Source organism: Lonchura striata, chromosome 30, assembly GCF_050655825.1.
Source record: "Lonchura striata isolate lonStrDom1 chromosome 30, ASM5065582v1, whole genome shotgun sequence".
NCBI lineage: Eukaryota > Metazoa > Chordata > Aves > Passeriformes > Estrildidae > Lonchura > Lonchura striata.
Genome location: NC_140732.1, coordinates 2,103,804 through 2,118,750, shown reverse-complemented (window position 1 = coordinate 2,118,750; position 14,947 = coordinate 2,103,804). Strand labels below are relative to the sequence as shown.

The 14,947-nt window shown below is 47.7% G+C and overlaps 1 protein-coding gene across 1 annotated transcript; it reads right to left on the bottom strand.

The window, feature by feature from the left end:
* Positions 1 to 838: 838 nt before the first annotated feature.
* LOC146764950 (TOG array regulator of axonemal microtubules protein 2-like) lies at positions 839 to 14,700 on the bottom strand. The gene is made up of 10 exons (XM_085563114.1): positions 14,546 to 14,700; positions 12,786 to 12,891; positions 11,990 to 12,225; positions 10,577 to 10,729; positions 9,302 to 9,419; positions 8,255 to 8,358; positions 6,646 to 6,850; positions 5,240 to 5,456; positions 1,649 to 1,876; positions 839 to 990 (listed from the first exon to the last, which is right to left on the bottom strand). Exons 1-10 carry the CDS (start codon positions 14,698 to 14,700, stop codon positions 839 to 841), a joined length of 1,674 nt encoding a protein of 557 aa, XP_085419240.1.
* Between the last annotated feature and the right edge of the window lie 247 nt (positions 14,701 to 14,947).

The window sequence follows — 14,947 nt, the reverse complement described above, 5'->3', positions numbered from 1 at the left end:
GGCACCAGAAATTGTTATAAATTTACGCCACAACGGATCATAATCCAATTAGAATTTTATTAATTACTGCAAGTAGGATATGAGCAGAAACAGCGCTGGACGGCCGGAGAGGCTCTGCTCCCTCTCTGCTGTCCCGATTCGTCTAAACAGTCTTCTTTTTATTCCGTTCTTTCCATGAAGTCCTGACAGGCTCCTTTGTTTGCAGTTTCCTTCTGTTTACGTAAGCCGTAATTGTGGTTATCTTTATCTTGTATCGTCAGTCCCCAGGTGTTAAGTGTTTGTGATTTTTCTTTATCTTGCAAATGTTGTGTCCGCAGGCTATTTGTGTATCCTCGTTTCATAACCAATACCTTAGTCTGTAAGCAGTCTGTATTTTCTCACACTCTGTTTCCTATCCTCCGTCTGTGGTTTCTCACGAGTCCGTTTCCTAACCTTTATATATATATCTTAATAAACAATACCTCAGTCTGTGGTTTTCCACATCCAGTTAAAAAGATGTCATCAAAATTCAAAGATAAAGTCAAAACACATTATTCAAAACTATGAGAACATATGTACATCTCTAACTATACTAAAAGAAATCTATAAAAGTCTATAAAAATCTATAAAATTCTATTCAATTCTATAAATTTCAATAAAATTCTATATAGTTCTAAAAATGCTATAAATCCTATTCTTGAAACATTCTGCGGACGTTGGGAAGCTTCTTCCTGAGCCTGGAGGAAACAAATCTCTTCCGGACTGCAGGCAAGGACTTTATGGAAGAACATAAGTACATCTCTACCTATACCAGAAGAATTCTATAAAATTCTATATAGTTCTAAAAATGCTATAAAGCCTAGTCTTGAGACATTTGTCGGATGGTGGGTAGCTTCTTCCTGAGCTTGGAGGAAAGAGAGCTCTTCTGGACTGCAGGCAAGGACTTGGTGGTAAAGGGGACATAGAAGGTGTCCAGAGAAAACTTCTTGGTATCCCTACGACCAGTCAGATCTGCAAAGTGGAGAGACCAAGGGTAACAGAGGCCACAATGCAAACCTAAAGCATATAAAGCTCCAGATTTCATGGGACAGACTCCTTGGAATCTTCTAAGGAGCTGCAGGGAAGCATGCTGCTGCTGGCAGCCCCTTGAAGCAGGCCCGGGGAAAACCCTGACCCGCTTCCACAGGGCTGCCACAGGAACAGCCTGGCCTCTGGGCTGTCCTGGGACAGCAGGGAGCCCAGAGCCCTGTGCTTTCCAGGAATGGCTCAGCTGCACATGCAGCCTCCTGCTCCTCTCCCTGCCCCACAGCTGAGCACTGGCAGAGCACAGCTGATTGCAGGGGCACATGCAGGGCACAGCTGTTCCCTGGCAATGTGCACAGGCTCTCTGGGCTGCCACAAGAGCCTTCCTCCCACCAGAGAGTGGCCCAGCTCCCCCCTCACCTTTTTGTGAGGCTGAGCCATGCTCAGCCTTCACATTGTCCTCATTGTTTGGAGTTGCTTCAGGGCTCCCATTTCATGACGATGAAGGGCGATGGAGAGAGCGGGGGTAGATGCACACCCTTCCTTAGTGTTTTGTCATTTTTGGCAGACGTAAATAAAGTCACATCCGGAGGTGTCCAAGTCAGAACTTTGTCATCTTTCCGGAGAACATGATACCTTCACCAGCCCAAAATGTCAGAGAGGTTTTCCTGCACGCGTGGAGGCTTGCTGGCTGCACACTTCTTCAGCTTGGTGCCCATCACCTCGTAGAGGGCCAAGGCAAGCCTGGTGGCCACCGTGCGGACGCTGGCGCTTCGGACAGGCAGCGCCTTGTTCTCCAGGAAGGACCAGAGCACGGGCAGGGCGTAGCGCTCGACGACTTCAGGGCTCCTGGCATAAACCCACTCCACAAGCACTGCCGGGAGAGAGGCACAGCTTCTTACCCACCAGCCTCCATGCAAACAGGGATCTACCTCTGCTTTTGCTTCTTGGAAGCCTCTCTGGCTAAGATCAGCAAAATAGCACACAGAGCCCCATGATCCAGAAACGGGCAAAGCCGCTGATCATCCTTGAAACTGAACCACCAATACCTCAGGACTAATTTCTCCAAACAGAGCCTTGTCCCTGTGGCAGACTTTGTACTTTTACTAAATTATTTCACAATTTGTTTCTGCATGAACAATGAATGAAATATCAAATTGCCTTTTATTTCCATTTAGAAGTTGTCTAAACCCACACTGAAGATTTGGAAATGCACTGTAAGGAGGCAGTTGAGTGATTTCTAATAAAGGGGGTGATTCCATTTTGTAACTTCCATGTAAAGTGCCAGAAGTCTTATCTGACTCCCCTTTGCTCAGTGGCACACAGCAAAGGGCAGTATTAGAACACACTTCAAAGCCCCAGCCCACCAGAGATGGCAGCTGCTTGACAGCTGCCTTAGAAACATCGGTGACTAGCCGGTGTCTTTGGCAGAATGCTTTTGTGCCTTTCAACACGGAGCTGTTTCAAACCTCAGCATGTCTTAGGGAATTACCCAGACCCCACTGCCATGGAATTTGAGCATCATCATGTTTTAATGGCAGTTCCCCTCCAAATGTTAGTGGCATTTTTTCTTACAATGTGCACTGAAATAGGGGCATAGAGAAAGAAAAATGCTACACAGGGGACTGAAATGTAATCAGAAGGCAAGTGTTTTCTCACATTGTCTCTGAAATCTGCTCTCTGCTCATTTTCTGGACTGAACTATATCAAAAACAGACAAAAATTTGCTAACAACAGGCTCCTTGCATGGCAGATTTGACTGAGGGGTTAAAACCTGAAATGCTAGGGAGACCAGTCTTATTTTCTGATCAGACAAAAAGTTATCTAGTAGCTACTTATTATTCTGTGGTGGAAGAGACTTCATTTTCTCTATGCTGTTAATCCACCAGCAGTCATCAACACTGAAACAGCTCCTGAAAGTACCCAAAACCAATTCTGCTAAGCAGGAAACGGGTAATGGTCCACATTTCAAAATGAGACTTCATTTGAGTTGAAATGCAAATAAAGTCATTGGTCACGACAGAACTTCAGAAAGAGCTATCTGTTCCCACTAAACCTGAGTGAGGACATTTGCACTTTCTAAAGTAGTCCTCATTTTTGTTCATTCCTTTATTTGAAAAAGAGATCAAAATAACTGCAAAACTATATTCCCTGTTCCTGGGGATCTACTGGATTCAAATGCTCTTTGATGGTGGTTTGAAAGAGCCTTTGACATTCCCAATCGCTGAACATGCCCTGTTCAGATTCATAAGGAAGACACAAAGACTATGAAACCTTCTATTTAAAGATGCTGGCATAATTAGCAGTGCTATTAGCCCCAGTTAAAGCAAGGCTATCAGTCGTCTTCTCTACTGTATGTTGAGATTGTCATTTTTCCAATCCTTGGCTATTGCTGACACAGCAAGCTCCTCTGAGGAATCAATTCTCAGCTGCATTTGTAGCATTGTGGACAGTGCTGACACAGGAAGAGGCTGTTTGCACAGCCCGAAATGCTCAGTGCAGTGCCACTTCCACAGCACAGGCAGGCAGCCTCAGCACTCTGCTTCTGCCCCTCTGCCCCCAAAGGCTGCCTTGCACTAAATCCATGCAAGGATAAGTGTGATAGACTCTAACAGAGTATCTGATAGAGTGAGATACACTCTGTGTGGTGAGTTTTGACCTAAGCTGTGACCCCAAGGCTCCGCATGCTTCAGCCTCAAAACTTTCCAAGAGCAAAACAAGAATTCTGTGAGAACAAAACAAACTGATCCCCTGAAACAGCATTTGCCACCATTTTTCCTAAAGGCTCACAGATGTCCCTGAGGCTCCAAGAGAGGAGCCAGCTGGGCTATTTTTAGCCCCTTCCTATCCTGGAGGTGGGTTCTGAGATGTCCCCGTGAGAGCTCAGCCCCCAGGCCCAGCGCCGCCCCCATCTCAGATGCTGCACAGCTCTGCAGCAGCCAGGGAAACCTGCCAGAGACACCTGCCCTGGGTATTGGGCAGGAGGGACAAGCTCAGTACCTCCTGCTGTGGAGGAGCTACTCTACTGTCCATTCCCAGGCATTCCCTGTAAATAATCCCCTAGAGGACCTCTTGGCTTAGAAGGGGAGGCCATACCTGTGATACACTCCGTGACAGCCAGCAGAGCTTCGCCATTCAGTTGGCTCCATTGGTTGCTGAGCTCTTTCATCAGTGATACTTTATCTACAAGTGAAACACACGTTTCTTCTCACTCTTCTGAGGTCATAGCAGAAAGGACAGTGGGGAGGGAAAGGGCAGGGGCAATCCCATTTTATAAAAGAAAGTCATATTCTGCTGATTTTTGAATCTTTTTCTTCTTTCCTGCCAGCCTACTTGGCAGGGTTAAAAGTTCCAAAAGAAAAGCTCTCCTTTCACATATGAAAATCCAAAGTTGTCTTCTGTACCAGGAGCTAAGTTAACACTTTTCACATCAGGCACCTCAAGAGTTCAGTCACATGTAAACAGTGAAGAGGTTTTGCATCCCACAGTAAAAAGGAAGAACTCCATCCTTGGGACACAGAAAGGCACTGAGTCAGGCAGTTCATGAATTCACAGAGCAGCTGAGGTGGAGAAGGTGGAAACACCCCTTGAAGACCTGCCTCCTCACCACTCAATTTTTCAGGCATTTTCAGAGCTGACAACAATCTGTGTGGCAAAGGAATTTAGAGCAGCCCTTGTCTATGTAGGTGTTTGCTAGAGCCACCTTGCCCCATGCAAAACAACATGTGGAACAAGGCATGATTGACAGCTGGATTTAGACCAGTTTGTTCGAAGGAAATGAACTTGGTGAATCCTAAGTTCCCCTTTGAAAAAAGAAGACAAAGAAGAAAGGTGGAAAATAGGCAGCTAATGCCTATCATGTAGAGCCTTCCAGGTGGCTGCTCTGCAGAAGCTCTGATGGGCTGGTGTCCCTTCATGCCAACAGCAAAGCTGTTCATTTGGGAAGTCAGATGGGGCCCAAGCAAACTTTGCCTCTGAATTGTAGCAAAGCTGTAGTCCAGGACTTTGTCTTCAGATCAGCAGCACAGAGCCAAGGGCTTCTGGGACTTTTGGGAATTGCTGATCACATTCAAGCCTGTTGGAGGACTGGTTCCTAAGGACTGCACCTCCAAAGCTTCTGTGGGTGTCTGCGAGAGCCTTCCACAGACAACAGCAGCTGTCAAGGCACTCAGCGTTCTCTTGTGTCGCAGAGACAGAGAAGCAGTTGAGGAGAGTCCATGCTGGGGCTCAGCCTCACCTAAATGAGCAATGGATCCTTCCAGCGCTCTCACAGCTACGGCATGAACCCCGGGATCCTTTGAGTTTAGATTCTTTGTTATTCCTTCCACCAAACGGATGATCACGGGGCTCAGGGCATCTTCCAGGAGGCCTATGATTTCTGCCAGCACGTCCAGCGCCTTCTGCCTCACTCTCTTATGCGTGTCACACAGTCTCAGGTCAAAATAATCAAAAATCTGTGAAGAGAACAAATAACATGAGAACTTGATTAAAATGACCTTGTTTGAAGAGGGGGTGTGGAAATGAGCACTCAGCAATGTCAAAGGTGAAAGTGATCCTTTCTGTCAGGTCAGCCCTTGCATGCACAATTGCAATGTTTTCCTGTGGGCCTCTCGCTGGAATGGTTCTGCAACCTCATGCTGGTTGAAAGATTTTCATCTGTTTTAAAGAGGTTTAGTTGGGGACAGGAGAGTTCCTATGATGTTTCTCCCCAGCTATAAATCATTCAATCAATTCCCTTTATTAACTGATAAGACTACCTTTGCTTTACAAGAGTGGAAGCTGATATTTACAATGCCCGGGTTTCTATACAGTTGCCTCAAGTACTGAGGGCAATTATGATTCTGCCAAAACTATGGCTGGAGGAGATCTAGGTTTTATTTTGTTTGTCTCAGAACCTGTGTCTGGAGATGGGCAGGGCTCTGATCAACTCTTCCAGGACTCAGACCATTTCTCTAACTAACAGGTAGACTTCTAAAATGCAATGTGCTGTACAGCTCTCATTAGAGCAGGCTCAGTCCCTTGAAAGCCCATTATCAGGCACCAGTTTCTGGAAGAAGGGGAAAAAGCATCTACTGGGAGGAGAAAGGATAGCTCTGTCCTTAACTGTTTTCCTCCTTTTCCAAAGAGAAAAAAAAAAGCCCCCCAAGAAGGGTGAGCACCATCTTTACCTAGAGGAAGAGGGACAAGGATGGAAATGAGTAGCCAGAGCTGTGCCTGTGCCAGACAAGATGGAGTTTCCAGAAGTATCCTTTAAAAAAATTTAGTTGAAACCAACCCAGCCTGAAACATCTCTTCCCCACTCAAACCCATTTTTTGTCCAGAGAATAAGTGCCATTATTGCTTTCAATGGCTGGATTCCCTTCACATAACCCAACTGGCAGTAGGAGACAGCAGCAGTTAAACCAGCAGGAAATTCTGTCATCATCTGATCAACAGCATCAATATAGAAAGCTGCCAGACAAATACAGCTGGACTGAAAAAACTTGTCCTGAAGCCTGGACCTGAATTAAATTTCTCTGGGGAAGAGGGACCAGCCTGTCCCGAAGAGCCAGGATGTCCTGCCAAGACACACTGAATTAACTTTACTTCCCCAGGCCTGGGAAAGGAGGTGATGGAATGGAACAATGAAGATACCCTACATACTTGGACAATGTTAGTGGAGATGAGCTGGGGTTTGGTTTTGGACAGGTCTAGGAGGAGTGCCACTCCTTCCATCCGTGTCTGAAACTCCTTGGCTTCCAGGAGAAGGTAAAGCTTCTGGAGCGGCTTCATCTCTTCCATAACTGGAGGTAACGTGACCTGGGCTTTTGCACGGTGTAGGAGGCGTCCATCAGAGGTAGACTCCACCCTGGAAAATAAAACCAAATTAGGACCTGTTGGTAATAATAGCTTCAGTTAATTGTGACCAAAACATCTTGAGGAGCTTTCCTAGTGATGTCATTTCAAGCTAGAATATCATGAGGCTCTGAAGAACAACGTGAGCCTCACGCCAAGTCATTACAGGAGACAATCTGCAAGTAACATTCTCACACTGCTCACTCAGAAACACCAAGGATGAGCTGCATCTGATCTATCTTCAGATGGCTTCCAAGGCGAACTGCTCACATTGCTTTGTGGGGAAAGATAGACGCTACTTCCAAGTTTAAATGCCTCCTCATATGGGAGGTGTGTGTCTTATAATAAGGAAACACATCATTCTGGAGAAGTGTCTCTACACCAGGCATGACAATCTGGAAAAGTAGCTCAGATGCATTTGAACAGATGAACAGGGGCGTATCTGAAGGGTCCAGAAAAGCAGTAACAGAGATAAAAACAGAAGCCAGACATGCCAGAACTACGCTCACATTTTGTTTGCTTCCCTAGAGACCAGATCCACAGCTTAACAAACCCACTGGGAACAATTCTCCTGGATCAACCTGTCTCTTCCATGAGCATGGGCAGATGCAAGCCATGCTACTGAGACATGTGGTCACTTTCCTGCCACCGCTGAGCGGGACAGCTCTAAATAAATCCCCTCTGTTATCAGAGGAGAACAGGCACAAGCAGCTCTGCCACTAGCATGAAGAGACAGCAAGGACCAAATTCCTGTCTTAAACGCTGATTGCAGCACAGGGGGAAATAAACCAAACATGCTGTCCATCAAGTAAACTATATGAAGGACAGGAATATCAAGACAAAAAGTCCACATTGAGGCACCTGTTGGCCAAAGTTGCTCAGGAATTCCCTTACTACTACTACTGCTACTACTACTCAAACGTCATACTGTTTGAGGGTAAAAAAGCCATGAATCAGCCAGGCCAAACTACATGGATGAGAACTGTATCTTTGGGGAATGGCATCTTGTTTCAAGACTGGGACTTCTCATTAAAACACCCATCTACAAAAAGACAAAAGACTACGCTGGGATTTAAAAAGAACACCCTGGTTGCATTTCCTTGTCCCAAGTCAGGCAGCAGAAACCTGGCCCTCTTCGAGCCTCCACAACACTGCCCTTGCCACTGCATTGGATGGTCTGAGCTGTTACCAATGGGTGTCTTTTGTTGCCCAGTTTTTGTGGAAGCCTTCCAGAGAAGTTGTGTTCAGCATAATGCAGAAGTGGACAATTTTTATCCTAGAGCATTTGTAGGGAAAGGAAAGAATCTCTGGCACTGGTCATCTCCAGCAGAAAGATTTTCCTGAGGAAGAGGCATGTAAAGCACATGTCATGTGCTTTGTCACATCTAACAAAAGTGCTCCCATCTGACAAAAGTACCGATTGCTAGAAGGCGATGTGGCCTGGGGCTTCTTTGAGCCGTCGCTCCTCTTCTTCACCAGGTTCTTCACAGATGGGCGTTCAGCCTTCTGGTTTTCCATCCCCTACAAAGACATCAAGAAACTCCATGAATCTTTAGAATACAAAATAGGGAATTCCCGGATTAAAACACAAGTTAGAACCAGGACCACTGCTACCAAGGCTTAAGGAAACATTTCCTAACTTACAGAAATAAATGGAGCAGAGATTCAGTGATGCCAACTCTTTGTTTACAATAGCCCAAGGCAGGTTATGGGTGCTATCATACGGCAGTGAGCAGCAGTCTAAAATCCCAAATTCATTATTCTTGAGCATAAATGGGAATAATGCAAACTGGTAGGCAATGAGTGTTCTCAATGGAAGCAGCAGATTTGGACTCCTTGGGGGTTGGCCCACTATTTGGTTCAACACTTACTCTCCCTGCTCCTGCACAAAGTCACACTCCCTTCTATAATGTAGATAAAAAGAAGAAAATCCCCCCCAAACAAACAAACTATTTTCCACTGGATGCTGATGGATTCACCAAGCCTCTTCCAGCTCCACAAGGCTTGACAGCAGGGAAGATATTCCCAAAAGACCGACAGTAATTGTAGCAATTAGGTTTGACTTGGACATCTTTTGTATATTTGGAAATGTCCTTGGCACCACTACTTCCGGTGTCTTTTGCAAAGACACTGTTATCCTCAGAAGCACTATTCTCACTTAACTGCTTGACTGGGGGCAGAGTAGGGAGAGCCCGTGGGGCCTTGCCCTTGGATGTAAACCCATTTTCTCCTCTTTCCCTTTCCACTTTGTGATATTCAAAGAATTCAAAACCCCACTTTTTCCCAAATAATATCAGTTCCTCTGTGGTCTGCAGATGAACAGGCTGGGGATTAACAGCTCATTCCAGGAGCAAAATGATGCAGCAGAAGAGGAATGAGGTAAAGACACATCGAGTATGTTTGATCTCATATTAGCAGTGGCAATACTTGCACAAAGGAGACACTGCTTCTGCCAAGCACTTACTTTCTTCTTAATTCTTGCCAGGATATCTTCCAGGTCATGGGTGGAAAGAGATTGTTCCAAAAACTTCTTAAATTTTGGATTATTCAGCAGCATCTTCACCATCTCCTGTCCATAATGCCTAAGGAAGGAAGGAAGGCAGGAAATGAAAAGTGAACAAAGGAAGAGTGTTAAGAGAAGCAGCTGATACCTTAAACTGATCAGGTGCAATCCTTGCAAGAGAAGGCATTACCTACTCAGCAAAGAGGGAGATTTGCTTCACTGGACACTGCACAGTGTTGTCAGCTGAACACAAGGGACAAGAGGAGAATGTGGGGCCACAAAAAAATACCATTTCACTCTGAAACTGTGGGTGTGCTTCTGTGGGATCAAAGGATCCCAGGGAACAGGCAAAACACATCTGCTTTGTTGTCAGAGCCTATTAGCAATGTCCTGCTGCCATTGCACAATAATTTGCCTTTCTTTCACTGGCAGGGAAGACGGAACAAAACACCTCATGCTTGCTTTGGATTATTCTATACTATATAGAATAATCAGGGGCATGGGCAGATAGTTGCTCTGGTGTCCCTGGCAGCTATTAATGGGAATTTCATCATCAAAGTAAGGGGATTTTGGTGGTTTGGGTTGGTTTTGCCACTAGGAAACCACAGATTTCTTCAAGAAGAAATTTGGAGGTCACTGAGCCACAGATAACAGCATTCTACAAACCTGCAGAAGTAGTTTAGAAAGACTGAATACATAGGCTAAAGACCTCTGAAATATTTCTAGGGAAGTCTTAAGTTAATGTGAAATAGATGTTTGGGATCCTTCAGTGATGAAGCCAACACTTTGCCTTTATCGTGTGCACCTAAGGCCAGTCAAAACTTTTTGACTGGCTAATCTGAGCTCTTTTGATCTCAGTAAAGAATCCTTCAAGTCACAGGAAGTTGGCAATGCTCTTTCTTGGTGGCCAAGCTCAGGTTACCCACTACAGTCATTTCCCCAGGCCATCCAGAGCAGTGGTCACAGCACCAAGGCTGACAGAGATCAAGAAGTGTTTGGAAAATACTCTCAGGCACATGGAGTAACTCTTGGGGTATCCTGCACACAACCAGGAGCTGGACTTGATGACCCCGATGGGTCCTTTCAAACTCAGCATATTCCATGATTCTGTGACCCTTATCCACACTGTGAGGTAACTTAATGTTTCCTTTAGTTTCCACTCCTTTGTAGTTTTACCCTTTATAGCCAGACACAAAACCATGTTCCCGTTTTGGGAGGTGAAATGAAGATCATTACCTTGTGTCCTGGTGACAGTCCTGAGCAAGTGTCCCTGCCACGTGTGCCAGTGTCTCAGCCCTGGGTGTGCCTGCCAGCTTCGTGACTCCAATTCTCTGCACCAAGGACAGGAGGAGCTCGGCCGCGCACTTCCGCACCTGGACGTAGCGGCTCCTGGGAAGAAGAGAGCAAACCCTGGGCACAGGGAGAAGGAGCAAGAGCAGCACAGGCCTTGGCCAGAGCCTGCTCCCTGTCCTTGCTGGGGGAAGGAGGCCTGGGCTCTCCCTGCAACTTCAGACACCTGTAGAAGGTTCTGTCCTCAGATAAACACAACGTTAGCAGGGAAAACACGCTGTGGGGCGGGAAGTTGCCGATATCCAGCAATGCAGCCTCTGTCTTTTGTAAAGATTGGCAAGGGATACATCTGAGTGTTTTGACCCTATTCCAAAGCTGAGGAAAGGGTGGCAGGCATTTTGGCCAGGTTGTCCTGATCTAGAGACTGTCTCTTGGGAACTGTCAGGCCCAGCACCAACACTTAAGGCAGCATTTTCTTCAGCTGTCCCGTTGCACTCAGCCTGTGAAGGTGCCTGTCAAGTGATTCATCATCTCAAGGCTAAGCTGAAACATCAGTTTGAATGGAAAGTAGAGCTCTCAGGCCAGGACAGTCATACAAGCCTCCTTTTGGCAGGAGCTGCACCTGCTGTGCAGGCAGTGCCACACCCAGCACATTCTGCCCCATGTGCTGCACGCCCCAGCAAGTACCCTCCGTATTTCTCACGTTAGTTGCATCATGAGGATACGTGGTTTTTCCCAGCACTGCAAAATACCCAACAGCGCTCACAGCGGTAATTGCAAATGTTTTCCCTCTTCCCAAAAAAGCACAAGGCTTTCTCCTTGGCCTTTGCAGGCACTTTCATTTCCCCAGTGGTCACCAGGTCTAGGAAAAGCTGACAGACTGGGAGAACTCCAAGAAGCAGCAGGAAGCTGAGTCAGAGGAACTTTAGACTGGATATTAGGAAAAGGTTTTTCACCCAGAGGGTGGTTGGGCACTGGAACAGGCTCCCCAGGGCAGTGGTCTCAGCATCAAGCCTGACAGAGTCCTAGAAGCATTTGGACAACAATCTCAGGCACTTGGTGTGAGCCTTGGGCTGTTCTGTGCAAGGCCAGGAGCTGGACTCAATGGTCCTGATGGGCCCCTTCCAACTGCCCCTATTCTACAGATCTGTGATTCTGAGAACTAAGAGGCTGCAGCAGGGCAGAAATAGGTGACAAGAGGAAAGAAATGAGGTTGATAAGAGAATCAAGTCCCTGAGTTCCCAGAAGACCCAGGATACAGGACCCTTCCCTGCCACCATTCCCATTCTCTCTCTCTCACCCCTTCCCCCACCCACACAGGAGAAGGTGAAGAATATCACTCAAAGAAGAAGAACCTACTTGGCTCCCTTGTCCATGAGAACAGTCATTGCTCGTGCAGGAGTCACCTTCTCTACCATGATGGCCAGAGCCTGACAGGCTGCCTTCTGAACAAACTCTGGGGAGTTCCACACCATGTGGAGAAGGACAGGAGCAACCTCATCCACCTCGGAATCCATGTCCTTCCTCAAGAGTGCAAACAGCTCTCCCAGAGTGACGATTGCAGAGCAAGACAGCTTTGACCGCAGGCTGGTCACCTGGGGAAGTCATGAGGGGAAACATAAGAATCACCTTGAAAAGAAAACCAGTTGCCTTAGACAAAACTCCCGGGAAATCACAACACCTCCCACTGTGTCCAGAGGAGCAAAAAAGCACAGTAAGAGCAGAAGAGCCCAAGCACAGAAAGGTACCTCCTCTGGCACCAATTTCTGCCCTCAGACCTGCTTACTACAGGCCTAAAAAATATATTTCACTAAAGTGTGCTACTTGACCCTTCTGTAATAGCAACTACTTTGATTTTAGGGCCTTTTGTTTGAAAAACAAGCAATTAACGCAAGGGCTGCTTTCAAACCATAAAGGCACAAGTCATAAAGATAAAAGACTCAGGTGCTCCTGTTCAAAAAAGCAACAGCTGTAGTTGAAGCACTCAGACAGGAAACACAAAACACAGGCTCAGGTCTATAGACTAATTTGCAGTGTTGAATTACAGCTTGGGCAGAGAAGGCACACCCTGAGCACACATGGAGATGAGCGAGCACACAGCTACTCTATACACTGTGTATGAAGTGTGGGGGACAATTCAGAACAATGTTCTCACCTCGCTGGTAACTGCCAAGCAAATCTCACGAAGTCGACAAAGCAGGACTTCTGAATGGGACTCAGCCAGCTGTTTGATGATGCAGAGTCCCTTCTCCTTCATCTCCCTGAAAGGCAAGTACCAAAAAGATGGATTTTTCTCTAGCCAAGAGCTAGGCAGCACCCTCTGAAATGACCAGGCTGGCAGCTCAGTCAAACCATGGGAGGTGCTTTTCATAGTGTAGTTAATGAAATCATAGACTCAGGATGCTGTGGCTGTCAAAAGCATACAAAACTCCAAGAGGCAAACAGGGGGGTGTCAGAGTCTTCATTTGTGGCCTTTCTGAAAACCTCTGGCACACCAAGTCTCTCTGTCACTACTTCCTAGAAGCTGTGAGGCCAGGCCATGCTGCTGTTTCTTGTCACGTCCCTGTACCTGTCCCTGAGACACAGTCCCATGGGGCTGCTCCTGGGACATTTTCCTTCTTTGTCAGCCCCAGCAGGCAGTTCAGCAGGGAGAGTCTGCGCTGCCACTCTGGAGCCAAGTTTCCACTCTATAGTCTCGGCCTGTGTGTCACCTACTCCACTGCACTGCACACTTTCCCCCAAAAAGCATCAGAGTGTCCCAGAACGGTTCCACCCCTGGGCAAGAACTGTTGAAACCCTGGCTTTTCCCAAAACACTCCTACCTAAAACAACCCCCACAACAGCAACATGTTATTTAAGAGGTGCAAACAACTCTATCTCTCAGCACTTGCTTTGCGCAGGCTCTCAGCTACAGGAAGGACTGAGGGCTGCAGCACAGGGCTGGTGACCGATCCCACAGGCACCCCTGGGTGTCCTCCTGACCCCCACACCTGCAGGAGCTCTCTGCACCTCACAGGGCACCAAAGAGAAAGGGGAAGAGAAAGCAGAAGAGAAAAGGCAAAGCAAAGGCGACTGCACAAGGAGGCAGATTTTTCATGCTTATCCCAGTGGGAATGGAGGCCTTATCCCCCTGTGTGAATGAAGCATCCACCAGAGAGTGGATGCTAACCCAGACATCACAAAGAGAACCAGTATCACCTGGCATTTGTAGACTTATCACCTCTGGGCCTCCTTCTGTCTGTGTAAAATGTTGGGACACATTGTGAGTATTGACAAAACATCTCAGGCCCATATGAAGCAGTGAGAAGGAAAAGTTGAATTCCAAAAATGCAAGGCTCCTAGAGGATTTTCTTTCTTTTTCCTTCTCTTCTGCCATGAGCTCTTCAGAAGTAATGACAGACTGAGGGACTTGAAAGCACAACTCAGTCGGTTTCTCAGAAAGAGGAACTCCCTGAAGCTGCTTCTGGGACTGCCATACAGGAGGTCACAGGGAGACCCTGTCACCTGCCATTGCTGGCAGCAGTGGGAGCAGAGAGGAATCTTACTCAGTCCCACTGGCCTAGTGGCCCAAGGCACCCAAACCTGCACTCCAAACTGCTGCCATCCTGCTTCTCCCTTCAGCCAGCAAATCATGTCGTTCCAGGGCCTTCTCTCTCCCCTCAAGATTTCCTTTGCAGCCCCGTGGAGCAGCAGGCAAAGCGAAGAAGCAGCACGGACCTGCTGCAGCTGGAGCACTGCTGCAGAGCAAGGCTGAGAAAAGGCTGCTCTCAAATCTTGATCCTCTCAGTGCTCTGCAGTGGTTTCACCAGTGCCCTTCGGCCCTCTGGGCTCTCGGGGCTCAGAGACAGCAGCAAGACTCACTTCTAACCAACCTTAATGCTAAGAGGGACGCAGCGTGAACGGGGCCTTTCTTACCAGTCGTCGCTGCCGAGCGAGGACAGTGCCTCCTGCAAGGACTGCTGTGGGTCTGCAGAGGCCGTGTCCTTCTGCCCAGTCCCACGGCGCAGCTGCTCTCGGCGCTGGGCACCAGCGGCCGTCTGCGAGGTCACTGTAAGGACAGGGTCGGCCATGGGCGCTGCAGCCCCGGGCAGGGCACCCCGCCATGGAGCGGCCTGCAGCCCATCTCCCAGCCAGGGCTCCCTGGGCACACACGGGCACTGGGGCAGAGGCTTCCCTGCTGCCTGGCGCCTTGGGCTCCTTGCTTTCCCCCAGCCTCCCCGGCTGGGCACAGCTCCAGGCTGAACCTGACCATGGCCCCGCAGCGCCAGCTCCCCAGTGCCACAGGGGCCACAGCCAGCGGCAGGTTCCTGCGGCCGC